General features: G+C 39.2%; 1 protein-coding gene across 1 annotated transcript in view; it reads right to left on the bottom strand.

Annotated features, from left to right (window-relative positions):
• Positions 1–13,709, bottom strand: part of AK9 (adenylate kinase 9) — a 62,736-nt gene that overhangs the window by 23,603 nt on the left and 25,424 nt on the right. Inside the window, 3 exon segments of the mRNA XM_009072485.1 lie at positions 1,008–1,274; positions 3,210–3,352; positions 4,722–4,928. Coding sequence (XP_009070733.1) covers positions 1,008–1,274; positions 3,210–3,352; positions 4,722–4,928 — 617 coding nt within the window.

The following is a 13,709-nucleotide window of genomic DNA, read 5'->3' on the forward strand; positions in this document are numbered from 1 at the left end:
GTATCATGACTATCCAGTTCTTTGAAAAAGAGTTTTTTAGCTACAAGACATATTTTATCCTATCGAAGAGGATTTTTTCCCTAGTTTGAAATTCTGTGGCCACTAGACAAAGACAACACTACAATCCAGGTCACAAAACCTCCTGCATTAACAAAATCCAACCTCACCCTGTTATGTACACTGAAATATTTCTGATTTTTGGACAAGGGATGGACAGACTGAAGGGCTGGTAGAGTCATTCCATTCTTTGGCTCCAAGAGAGCGCAGAGAGCATAGATGGTGAACATATTTAAATGCTGTGCAATTGGAACACATGCACTTGACTGAACCTGCATTTTATAGATACTCAAAGGAAATTATACCTTCCTGTTCTTATTCTGACCTTCATTTTTTCCCACTCAGTTGGTCTTCCATTAGCCTGTTTTCGCATCCATCTCTACCAGTTATAAAAAACCCTATATATAAATCTTGGAAATGTTTTGAAGCACATTTGTAGCATTCATCAGAAAATATTACAAAGAACTATTATTTCCAAATTTCATCAAGTAAATAATTGAACATATTTTTATAATTATTTTAATTTTTACAATTTTATAGGAAATTCCTATTCTGGCCTGAAAGTTGTTATTTTGCATATGGACATTAAAAAGGTTCATTATTTTTCATAGAATCATAGAATCATAGACTCAGCTGGGTTGGAAGAGACCTTTAAGATCATCGAGTCCAACCCTACTGTGGTTACTAGACCATGGCACTAAGTGCCACATCCAGTCTCAGCTTGAAAACCTCCAGGGATGGTGAATCCACCACCTCCCCGGGCAGCACATTCCAATGCCTCATCACTCTCTCTGTGAAAAATCTCTTCCTAATATCCAACCTAACCCTCCCCTGGCAGAGCTTGAGTCTGTGCCCTCTTGTCCTGCTGCTGGTTGTCTGGGAGAAGAGACCAACCCCCACCTGACTCCAACCTCCTGTCAGGGAGTTACCTGCTTGGGTTTTTTTATTACCTGCTTGTTTTTTTCACGCTCAGTTTTAGTCATGATCTGAGAAGAGTCTTCCAGTTCCTGTGATAGAATTGCTATTTTATCATCATCTTCTTCATGTTCTTCATCCAAATGGGGCCCAACTTTCTTTTTAGTTTTGGGTAGGATCAGTTCCTGTAGATAATCTTCAAACTGAATATGGAAAATGCCTAATTTGTCTGCTATCTGTCGTGCACAAGTAGTTTTACCTGCTCCATGAGCCCCAAGTAAACACACCCGTAAAGGAGGAGCCTATAAAAAAAGAATGGAATATTCTGTAACATTTTGGAGTGTACAGTGCACCCCTTACTGCTTTTCACTTCCAAAAATTGCATCAAAAACTGTCACTTAATTGTGCATTTTAATTTTCCCAGATTTTCTACTGCTATTCCAAACAGACTACTTGTTCTCTGGAAATACTTAGCAAAGATATTATGACAACTGATGTAAGCAGGTAAAAATGAAACTTTGTTAGACAATTCTGGCAAATCTTCTCTTCTTCTATTCTTCTTCAGCTTGCAAAAACAAACCCCCAATATGTGTAACTTGTTAATCACATTATAAGATTATCCCAGAATCATAGAATCATAGAATTTAGGGGTTGGAATGGACCTTACAGATCATGCAATCCCAATCCCCCCTGCCCTGGGCAGGGACACCTCCTCACTAGATCAGGTTGCTCAAGGCTTCATCCAACCTGGCTTTGAACACTGCCAGGGTTGGGACAGTCACCATGTCCCTGGGCAACCTGTTCTAAGCCTTTATAATCTTCCCCTCTTTTCTGCTTTATTTGCATCATTAATTCAATGTGTTAATTTAAGTCTACACTAAAAAGTCACAAGGGAAACCATGTGTTTTACTTGCTTAAAGTACTTGCCTAATATACTGTTACTAGAGGAAAAAAAATCAGCAATAGTAAACAATCCTAAGTGGGAATGGAAAATAGTAATTTTAATCTTCTATTATCTGCTTTAAATAACTTTTAGTATTCTCACCTGTATTGGTTCATTGTGAGCCACATACTCTTCAGGGTTCTGCAAAAATTTATCTCTGTACTCAGAAGTTGAAAAGTAATAAATCTTTTCCTTATATTTAGCTGCATGTTCCTGGAGTCCTGGGTGGAGGATGAAGTCCTCTTTCAGCCTGACTGGACAAAAGTGTTTTGTGTCTCCCATATGCCTTTTTGCTTCCTTAGTTCTTTCTTCATCCTGAAAATAGGAAAATTTTCAAAACCTATTTGAATTCAGTAGTTTACTTAGATTAAGTAGATCAGATTAAGTAATGCCAAATATGTTAACTGAGGACTGAGTGAGGATGGTGTAATAGTTTGTGAGCTGAAAATTAGGCTATGAGACGCTTTTTACATTCTAAGTCAGAAAACAAACTGTCCAAGAGAATGACTGAGAAAAGAACTCCCATTTTAAATCTGAAATTACAATATCAGAATTATAATAACAGTTTAGCTGTTGAAGACCAAAATCAGGCTATGATAAAATCTTTTCCTACTGTGTTCTTGAAACTTATTTTGTGTTGCTTCTAAATGTAGACCTCTCCAGAAAAGACAGTGGAAGCTGATGTGTGATGCAGTCAGATTGCTCATCCAATAAAATTAATTTCTGAAATATCTATTCAATCCTGCTCTGATACAATGTATGGATATTCTGAACTGTTAAATCTGGGGATAAGAATCTTCCAATATAGGATGGAAATAAAAGAAAGGCAAAGCTAGACCTTGAATTTCATTAAAGTGAGTGTGTGAAAATTATCCATAGCTGAGATGAAACCAGGGATTGCACATTAGGATTCTGTACCTTCTGATGTTTACATGGTGGCTCACAGAATCATCCTTAGTTGACAGAAATCAAAGTTCATGTTTGTTTCTTTGCCATCTGGCAAAACTGTGTTCATTCATTCTCTCTATTAGCACGAGGGTGTTTAAGGTACAAAAAGCTGCAGTAAAACTCCTATCAGCCAAAACACAGAAATATAATGGAAGTATTCTTGAAGCACATGCTAATATTTATTCTCTGAGAAGGCTGAAACTGGACCATACAAAATCAGGTGCCAAACCTGACTTCTCTGGGGTTCTTTTCAAACTGAAAATAAATGAATTAAAATAAAAGCATAAACAGATAAAGCCAGCATGCTTACTTCTTCACTTTCACTTTCCTCTTCCTCTTCCTCAGCTTCTTCTTCTTCTTCTTCTTCTTCTTTTTCTTCTTCTTCTTCTTCTTCTTCTTCTTCTTCATCTTCCTTTTCAGCACTCAGATCTTCTGCTTCCTCCTCTAAGTCTTCAGCAGATAATTCCCAACCGTGATATTTAAAAGGTTCTGAAAAGGTTAATTTTTTTATGTTTCAGCATTTCTCATTTGGCTATGCCAGAATATATTCTCTTTGTCCTTAAAAGCAAGTGCATATGTGAAAAGAAATCATGCTAACTGCATATTGCATTTCTTCTACTTGTAGAGCAAAATGTTCTCCCCAGATGTAGTAAATATATTGCCTTCTTCAAAAATGGAAATTCTGCTATTTCTTTTTTGTTTGAAGTAAATGAGGGTTTTCGATGTGAACTTTATTACAGCTGTATTACACAAACACATGCAGATAGTGCCATTATTTTGGCAACAGGGTTGACATCAGTCAAATTTTACTTGATTATAAAGCCAGCACAATAGATGCTTTGGTTAATAAAACACTTGCATTGTAGTCATGATAGGGAAAATGTAGTATTATTATTATTTATCCAGTACTCAAAATTCTTAGAGATTTGAGTGCAAGAGTGAGGAAATTTAATTTACCCAAAAATATCAATGAAAAAAAAAAATCAGTGTAAAATTCAGTCCTGAAACAGTTTATGCATGTGGGTAGGTATGAATATTGTACATTAGTGAACCTTTGTCTCATGTATTGTGCCCAGTTCTGAGCTCCTCAGGACAAGAAGGACATGGAGCTCCTGGAGCAGGTCCAGTGGAGGTCAATGAAGATGATGAAGGGACTGGAGCACCTCACTGATGAGGAAAGGCTGAGGGAGTTGGGGCTGTTCAGTCTCAAGAAGAGATGACTGAGAGGGACCTCATTAATGTGTTCAAGTATATGAATGGAAAGTGCCAAGGTGATGGAGCCACACCCTGCTCAGTGGTGGAAACCAATAAAACAAGAGGTAACAGCAAAAACTGATGCACAGGAAGTTCCAGCTGAATATGAGGAAGAACTTCTTTCCTGTGCAGCCACTGAGCACTGGAACAGGTTGCCCAGAGAGGTCACGGATTGTTCCTCACTGGAGGTATTCAAGAACCATCTGGATGCAATTCTGAGACCCTGCTTGAGTAAGGAGGTTGGACCAGATGACCCACTGTGGTCCCTTCCAACCTGATTCTGTGATTCTTTGTTACCTGTCCATTTCTCCAGCCAGTATCCTGATGTGAATGGATAGAGCAAGTAACTGGGGAAATGTGCTGTGAATGTTTAGGAAGCTATTATATACATACTTCCATAGCCAAATATATCTATTCCCCACTCTCCCTATGTCTTAAAGGCTGCTATGGAGCCATTCAGCTGACCCACAGAACACAGCATGACCCACTTGAGGTTGGTAATATTGAACTGAGTATAACCTACTCCTGCAATGTGGTTACCATATAAGCTCTGAAAAATTTTTCTTGATAGGTTAAGTGCCAATCACATAAAAGGACTACCTACCTTCCATGGCCAGCACAGTTTGAGTAAGCAGACTTTCTGGAGTTTGCTCAGCAATCTCTAACACCACCACCTGAACTAGAGGTGACTTCTGGATTTCTGATTCCACCATTTTCCAATCATGCATGAAAAGTTCAATCTTCCTTTTAATTGTTTCCTTGTCTGGTATATCTGGAAAATCATCCTCTGCCAACGTGGGTAGTGTGCTTTCTGAAATATCAAATATTGTATAAAAGGCAAAGTTGGTTGGATATTAGGAAGAGATTTTTTACAGAGAGAGTGATCAGGCATTGGAATGGGCTGCTCAGGGATGTGGTGGATTCACCATCCCTGGAGGTTTTCAAGATGAGACTGGATATGGGACTTAGTGCCGTGGTCTAGTAATGACGCTAGGGTTGGACTTGATGATCTTTAAGGTCTCTTCCAACCTGGTTGATTCTATGATTCTATGTTTTACATGTAAAAAATACAGTTTTGCTTTAGGATTGTTTTTATTTTGCTCAAATACGGTGGCCTATATTTTTAATGCTGCTTCTCTCCCCTCCCAAATTATGAATTATCATATTAGCAGTTTACAAAGAGACTTTGAGAATGCCAGATCCATTATGTTGATATTGTATGTACTGATGCTTCACCAGGAAAACAAATGGGGTGAAATTACTTAACTAAATTTGCATATGGCTATTTAAATCAGCACTCAGATAAATATAATGACTCTTTCTGCAAAGAAATATGATATAGAATATGCTAATTTAAAAATTATTATTTAGTGATGCACAGCTTTTCACAGGCTCTCCATATACTGGCTTTGTGCCAGTATAGGGAAAAATAAAGAGTAGGAAAACCAGCATACATTGCAGAGAAGTGACCTCATGTTCTGACCTGGTTCAGGTTCAGTTACTGAGACTGTTGTGGAGTGCTCAGGTTGCATGTTAGGTATCTGTTCTTTTTCAAGTGGAGCATGTTCTCTTTACAGGACAAGAAATGTAATACACACTGCTAGGTCTTTCTCCTTGTCGGCATAAGATCTCAGTGTAGAGATGTAAAGGAATTACACCTTCATTTATGCTAACAGTACTCAGATATATAAAGATCCACACGGTAAAATTGCAGAGGAAGTAGAGGATTTCGGGGAGAAAGGAAAAAGAAGGGACTAAAGAGAGAAGTTCACTTCAGTGTAAATATCAGGGCTATGAGGGGTGGTACTGAAGATTGAAATCCTAAAGCAGAGGGGTGAGGTAAAACCTAAGCCATGCAGTATACCAGTTTTGAAACAAAGTACAGTTGTGGGGTTGTTCTGTGCAAGGCTGGAATTTGGACCAGGATCCTTGTGGGTCCCTGCTAACTCAGAATATTTTATGAAAATTAATCTTAACAGTTGTTTTAAAATACTGAGAATTCTCATTTTGAGTAAGTTACCTGTTGAGACTTTTTGGCCCTTCCCAGTGAAATGGATCAGCATACTAAAATTAATTTGATAATGCACTGTCTTGGAAGAAAGGTATATCACCTCTGCTTATCCCAATCTGTGTAGGGAGAATGTGCAGGGGTTGAAAGCTGAAGGTCCCAAAAAAATAGAGGAGTCCCATCATACATAAAAGTCACTGTGTTACTCACGGGGCTCGCAGGAACAGCTTCTTTTACACTACCTGCAAAGCCCCTGAAAGTAGCAGCAGCCTAGGTTTGCCATGTTCTTGGAGCATGACTTTGTGTGCTGTTCCCTCTGCACCTCCTTGGGCTCATAGGGATCTTAAGAATACACTTACTTTTCCAGACAAAGGCTTGTTATACCTATGACCTCTAGAACCCAAATACTGACGTATGAGGCAAGAGAGATATATGTATGTGTGGAGTGATTCTATAGTACCAACAATGAGATGCAAAAGTTTAACCCATTTCTCTGGAGGCTAAAAGTCATCCATATTTATTCAAGGATGAAGACTCTGGATGCAAATCCCATCTGCCAGTCAATAGACTCCAGGACGTGGAGCAAATAAATTATGGTAATAATAGTAATACAAATTTGAATGAATAAATTAACATATATTTTTTAAAATTAGAACTTTTCTCTGTGGATACTTGAACTGGGAAACTCTCACAGAAAATTCTGGCTTTACTGGAGCCATGTCTGCATACAATAATTTGTTCAATAATTAAGAGAAAGAGAATACTTTAATCTCTTGAGAAATATTGTGCAGGAATTTGTAGTGTCAGTTGTTTAAGATCAGAGAGGTCCAAGCCTGTCTCCTAACATGGAAAGTAAGCAAAAGTTAGAGATTGAAAGGATGCATTAATATAAATAAGAAAGTCACAGGTACTACACATGGTAAACATGACAAAACCATGCCAAATGTGTTGTCATACTCTGTGAGTGAAATGACAAGTTGGTTTCTTCAACCACCATCCATTTTGCTGAAGAAGACAGAAGGAATTAAAAACTTGATATTGGCAGCAGACGCAGAACTAAAAAATTGATATTGACACATTAAAAAGGGAGAAAGGTACGCACTGGTTCCTAGGGATGCACTGAGTATCTATTCAGACATTATTAGGCCCTGGAAGCCCTGAGACACTGTTTCAGACAGGAGATGATACAGAGGTGCCTAGACAGCATCAAGACCTGGTCCTTACTAAATCAGGAACAGTCTCTGGCAGCAGCAATGTGGTGTTGTTGCTGCTATTCCCATTCCCTGCACTCATATAATCATCAATTCTCTTCTTATTATTTTTCTTTTCTGTTCTGTTTACTAAGTCTGACATCACTGCTTTCAGCTACAGACAGAAAAGCAGTTAAGGACAACGACAGTACTATGCTCTGATAGTACTATAAGTTTGCTAGGATTTACAGCCCATGCTGTGTCTCTTGTCAGAACTGACAATGCAAGGAAAACCTTGAGCAGTGGATGGAGTGATTTTCTACTTTGCTATAATTTTCCTATTCTCTTGCTGTTTCTGCCTTGGTTTTAGTTTGAAAGAGCAGGAACCAATTTTGGCACAAGTAACAACATGTTCAGTCTATCCCAATGAACTTTTATGGATCCTTTAGAAAAGAAAGGACCATTACTACTATTTTTTCTTATATAACTCACTACACATACAAGGAAGAAGTATTACTAGAATTGAAAGTCTTACATAATGCTTTCCTATGTCAAAAACTTTGACTACTTTCTTAAAATTACCCCCCAACATTAAAACCCCAATGATTTATGGTTACTCCCCGGCATTAAACAGGCCAACACTCACTATATCACATTGCAGCACTGTAACATGCATCTTGAGTTTGTCTCAGCCTGAAAAATCCAAACAATTTTTCTGGCTTATGAAGGCTTAGATTTCCCTGTTACAATTTTCTGCATTAAGAAAACTTGTATTTCCACCCAGAACCAAATGTCTCTCAATCTCCTCTTGAGGATTGTTGAAGAAATTCACAAATGACACCTTTAATTTTCCATAACAGAGCCAGATCAACAAATGCTAAGTACAATGCACCTGGATTTCAGTGATTCAGTGCCAGTATGATTTGGCAGGAAATAGGACTAAACATAATGATCAGAGGAGAGATGCTGTCTAACTTTTGTCTGATATGCTGCCAACTAAGCATCACCTGGAAGTGTCGATAACAGCTGGATATGTGAGTGCCTGCAGGACAAGGAACATACCTAACGTTTTTCTGACTTGGATGGCTAATCTACCCATGAAGGTATCAAAGGGCAGTGCCACTACTGTCTCTAGAAGAAAGCAAACCAGTGTCCTGCCTCCAGGGACTTAACTGCTGAAGAGCCAGAGCTAGGGACTCCTGTTCTTTTGTCATTAGCCAAATTAGAACAGATGCAGGATTTCAGACACAAACCTCCTTTTGGCATTCTTTCATGGCTTACTAAGGTTGGCCCCTTGATAGTTTGACACTTCTTGTGCCTGTTTCTAGAACCCTTTACTCCATATATGAAGTCAGGTGCTTAAAAGTTAGGACAGCAGTTTTGGGCACTGTAATGTCTACACCTTGTCATAGGTCTGGGTATTAATGTGTAATCTGCTATAAATATAGTACATTTCTAAATACTTAGGTGTTTTTAATAATTTTATTCTTTCACTTATGAGACTGAAACTTCTCTCTCAATACCCCATTTACCTCTACTATACGCATGATAGACTTGGATTTGAAATAAGTCAGGCCCTCTAGAGCAATTCATATGCTCCGAGGGGTCCCCCCAGGTGCCCACAGCCCAGGACCCCATGTCAGCCCTCAGGGACATCAGTCCTTGCCCAAGGAATGCCCATGCAGGGCCCCACAGCCCTGCCTGGCCGTGTGCTCTGCTGGGCTGGGCCAACCCACAGGCTGACACCCCAGCCTGGCCCCAGCTCGTCCCTGTCCCCGGGGAGCTGCCCTGCTCCTGGCTGGGGTGGTGGGAATGGCTCTGGCTGCTGGGCCCTGTCCTGATGGCCACGTTCCCACACTGTGCTGCCAGCTCCCTGTTCCTCTGGGAGCAGTTGGCCCTCACAGTGTCTGACATGCTGCCCCCAAAACTACTGCAAAACTTTATTAACAAATAAGCATTTTAGCAAGTATTTTTGTCATCTATTATGACAACGAGCACTTAATACATTTCCCCCCTTTTTTGTACAGTTTTGAACAACACAACTAATACACTCACCCCTCAGTGGCTAATTTTCTTCCTGTTTGAATAATTATTAGTCTAAACATAAACCAAAAGAGCAAAAGAGCACATCACTAAGCAGAATCACCTTGCAGATTTCAAATAGTCTGATCTTGAATGAGATTTTTTTCTTGAAAATGTTTGTAAACATTTATATTTTACCAAACTACACATTCATTCTAGATGTCATTACATTAGTTATCCCCTGCAACAACATTTTTGTCTCTTGACATGATTCTAAATAGGAACATGAAAAGACCTCTTGATGTACATGAAAAGATGCTGCGTAAACGGCACCATTAATTATGTTGATTCTGCAGTGATGTATTCCAAACGAGGCAGAGATGCAGCCAGGTAAAACCTGCTTAAATTTGGGCAGCTCTAATGCAGTATGTAATGATGACTCCATTAAGGAGCACAGCTTTTAAGAAAACAAGCACAGGGAGACATTAATAACTAGGTTACAGTAACTGCCTGTTGCACGTGTTGTCCCTGGCACAGTCACACTGCAGAAGTCACATGTGGTGCCCTGTGAGCCACAGCCCTGTTCACAGCAACCACACATGGAGGAGAGGGAGGAGAGCTGTCTGCATTTGGCTTTCAGCAGATCATCTCTTACAGTCCAGCACTCTAAAAACCTCTCAGTTTTGAGTAGGTCATGAAACTTTGGAAATATACAGGCATAAAAATGGATTTAAATGAATATTTGGCATAATCTGAGACAGAATGTTGAACGTGGTAACAAATCCACTTAATAGAGTGATTCCCACGTGAACCTTTAACTCCAAAGCACTTAAAATTCATGTTACACCTCTCCCGACAGGCCATATTCAGGAAATGATGGACCAGCATGTGTTCCAGTTTTGGTTTGCTTCTCTAGGCATGTAATTCTGTCAGATTACCTCTATCTGGGAGGGTTTTTTGCTTAAGAAAACATATCCAGCATACTTACAGAACTTTTAAATAGATTACCTAGGCCTAAGTGAACTGGAGAAACTTTCCCCTGGAAAGAGGGGAGAAGTAAAAAAAGAAGAAAGGTTTACATTCCTAGGAAAAATGGACAGCCCAAAAATCAAACAACACAAACCATATTTAGTTTTGGTTCTGGTATATGAACCTTATTCCAACAAAAAATGTTGCCTCCTTGGCATTTAGTTTGTTCCAAACTGGGTCCCAGGGACCAAAACTACTGAAAATGTTTTTACTTATGGCAGCTCTTCCTTTGCCATTAGATACAAGTGCTGATAATTCTGCTTGGAGAGGTTACTTATGGTGAGAAGATATTTTTAAAGAAATTACAATGGTAGTCAAGAAAAATGCTCGAAAATACAGCAATGGCTCAAAAATACATGATATAAAAATGCAAACAAGTATCTTTTGGAGGAGGTGGAGTCTGTCTAACAGCACTGTTTTTAATTTCTTTTCCTTATCACAGAGGTGATAGGAAACAATCCTCCCCAGACTTAAATCTTGGGCTTTCATAGGCAATGCCTATATGACAATCTCTCATATTCTTTTGCTCTGTGTCTTCTTTGCTCTTACTGAGTGCAGTTACCATAGAGACAAACAATCCTCGAAGGCTTTCTGCCCCCACATTCTCTAAGTGAATTGCTGGGGAAGGAGAGGCTTTAATATATCTTTTTTTTTTCAGTGTTCTGCTAGTATTAGATATGACTTTTTCTGCCCTCAGTCCATATTCAGCAACAAAAAAAAGATAAAAAAATCCTTCTTTCCTTCCCTCTCAAACCCTGCCATAGCTGAGACAGAGGCACCAAAAGCCAGAATGTCTTCTTCATCAGAGCTTAGCTATCAAAATAAACACAAAGGCAAAATGTAGGATAACAGTGACACTTCTATTTCTTGGAACAGATATGTCTTTCACTTTGAACATATTTTCAATTGTCTTTCTGAAACAGACCATGTAGTTTGTTTATACAGACTTTTCATTACTTACTTATCAACATATACTGCCAAATAACTTTCAGCATATTACAATGAAATGTACTTATAGACAAACTTAAATCATGTGTACTGATTCCTGGCATTTGGAAAGACAACTCCAGTTTGCAGATTAAGGGGATTCTTTCTAATGCATAAAATGTGTATATTTAACAACTTGTTATTAAATAAAATAGTTTGGATTGGATTTATTTCTGGTTTGGACTACAAAATATTCTAAAAATTCCGGTAGAGAAAAGCTAAATGTGTATTTTAAAAACAAAAGCAGACTATCCCCATTAAAGATGAGCTGCCTTCAAAATGGCTTTTTGAGAGAAAGTTGATAAAGGATTTCTTTTCATTAGCTTATTGTTCTGTGCAGTTCCATGTGCTGCAGAATTTGGTCTAATAACAAAAAGAAGAAAACATGAATCTGTGTGCAATCTGGCAAGCTATTAGCAGGAAAATGGATGACTCAGAAAATACAGGACATATTTTGATCATTCTTACCCAAAGTTAGTATTCATCCATTCCCATTTTCTGCCAAGATCCTTTCCACAGGGAATTGACTAGTAATTTCTGATTAATGCAGACATAATATTAATTTTTAAATGGTCTGTAGAAACAGGATTTGTTAAAATCACATGTAGGTGTTTATGAATATGCAATTTGATTATTTCGTGGCCGTTTTTTCCCTTCATTTTTTCCTGGTATTTTGTTCTGTCTACTTTTGTGTGTGTGTGTGTGAGTTACAAACCATGAGACTGACTTTCAACAGGTTTTTTCATCTGATTTCCCTCCATTAACACTTCATCCTGTAGAGAGTGCTCATGGATTTCTGAATACAAGAGCTTTTATCAACCTGGAATTTCAGCAATGCTCATTTCAAGTGTTATTTCCATAGATCTCTGTACACATTTATTATTTTGGTATTTAGGCAGTAAAGGTTTTGTTGTTCTTCAGAGTGCAAATATGTGGTGTGTTATTTTTTATCAGGCAATACCAATGTGCCTTTAAGTGCATTTGAAGTGTTTAAGTAACTTGAACCTGACTATTCCATTATAAACTAAGGTTTATCTAATTTTGGGATCTAATTGAGAAAGATGTTCTTTCTGTTTCAAATTTTGAAATTTCTCCAGCTAAAACACTGTGATTACAGGTATTAAAGTGTAATTATCACATCTGTCTCATGAAGGAGGGCAGAAAGTGGCTCTGAAGATCATGCAACTTTACACAAAGATTGAACAAACTGTGAAGTCAGTATCACTGTGGCTTGCTTTGAAGTCTGTAGTACAAGTAATTTGCTATCTCTTGTCTGTAATAAACTGTCCTTGTTCAAACTCTCTCCCTGAAAAGCCTCCAGTTACATGTATAAAAAAACACAAATCAGGATGCAAGCCTTCAAAAAACCCAAAAGGAATATATTTAGAGGCTGTTGGACTGAGCACACATCATCTGCCTGTTGAATGTTTGTAGTGGGTTTGCATGGCCAGTTTTTGGCAGTGGTGGGGGCTACAGGGATGGCTTCTGTGAGAAGCTGCTAGATGCTTGCCCATGTCTGGCAGAGCCAATGCCAGTGGCTCCAGGACAGACTTACTCCTGGCCAAGGCTGAGCCCATCAGTGGTGGTAGTAACACCTCTGGGATAACATATTTAAGAAAGGAAAAAAGTTATTGTGCAGAAGTAATTGTGGCCAGAGCAGAGAGGAGGGAGAATATGTGAGAGAAACAACTCTGCAGGCACCAAGGTCAGTGGAGAAGGAAGGGGAGGAGGTGTTCCAGGCACTGGAGCTGAGGATCCCGTAAGACCTGTGATGAAGACCATGGTGAGGCAGCTATGTCCCTGCAGCCCATGGAAGTTAAGAGGGTGCAGTAATCCACCTGCAGCCCATGGAGGAGACCCATGCTGGAGTTCTTGGATTCCCAAATGAGGCTGTGACCCCGTGGGGAGCCCCTGCTGGAGCAGACTCCTGGCAGGGACCTGTGAACCTCTGGAGAGAGGAGACCCACACTGGAGCAGAGTTCCTGGTGGGACTTGTGATCCTGTGGGGGAACCTGCACTGCAACTGTCCCTGAGGGACTGGACTGCACCCTGTGGAGAGTGACCCACACTGCAGCAGTTCATGGAGAATGATCCAAAGTTAAGCATGTTATTAACGGTATTGGTAGGTGCATCAACCATCTCTCTGGGAAGTCTGTTCCAGCATTTGACCACCTTCTCAGTAATTAAATGCTTCCTCTTGTCCAGTCTAAACCTCTCCTGGTGCAACTTTGAGCCATTCCCACATGATATTATATATGAGAATCAAAAAGAGTATGATTGAGGCTCTGGAGTATTTTTCCAAGTTATCATTTTTGCATCATAACTGCTATCTAAAAAAACCCCCAACCAACAAACT

Source organism: Acanthisitta chloris, unplaced genomic scaffold (assembly GCF_000695815.1).
Source record: "Acanthisitta chloris isolate BGI_N310 unplaced genomic scaffold, ASM69581v1 scaffold104, whole genome shotgun sequence".
Classification (NCBI taxonomy): domain Eukaryota; kingdom Metazoa; phylum Chordata; class Aves; order Passeriformes; family Acanthisittidae; genus Acanthisitta; species Acanthisitta chloris.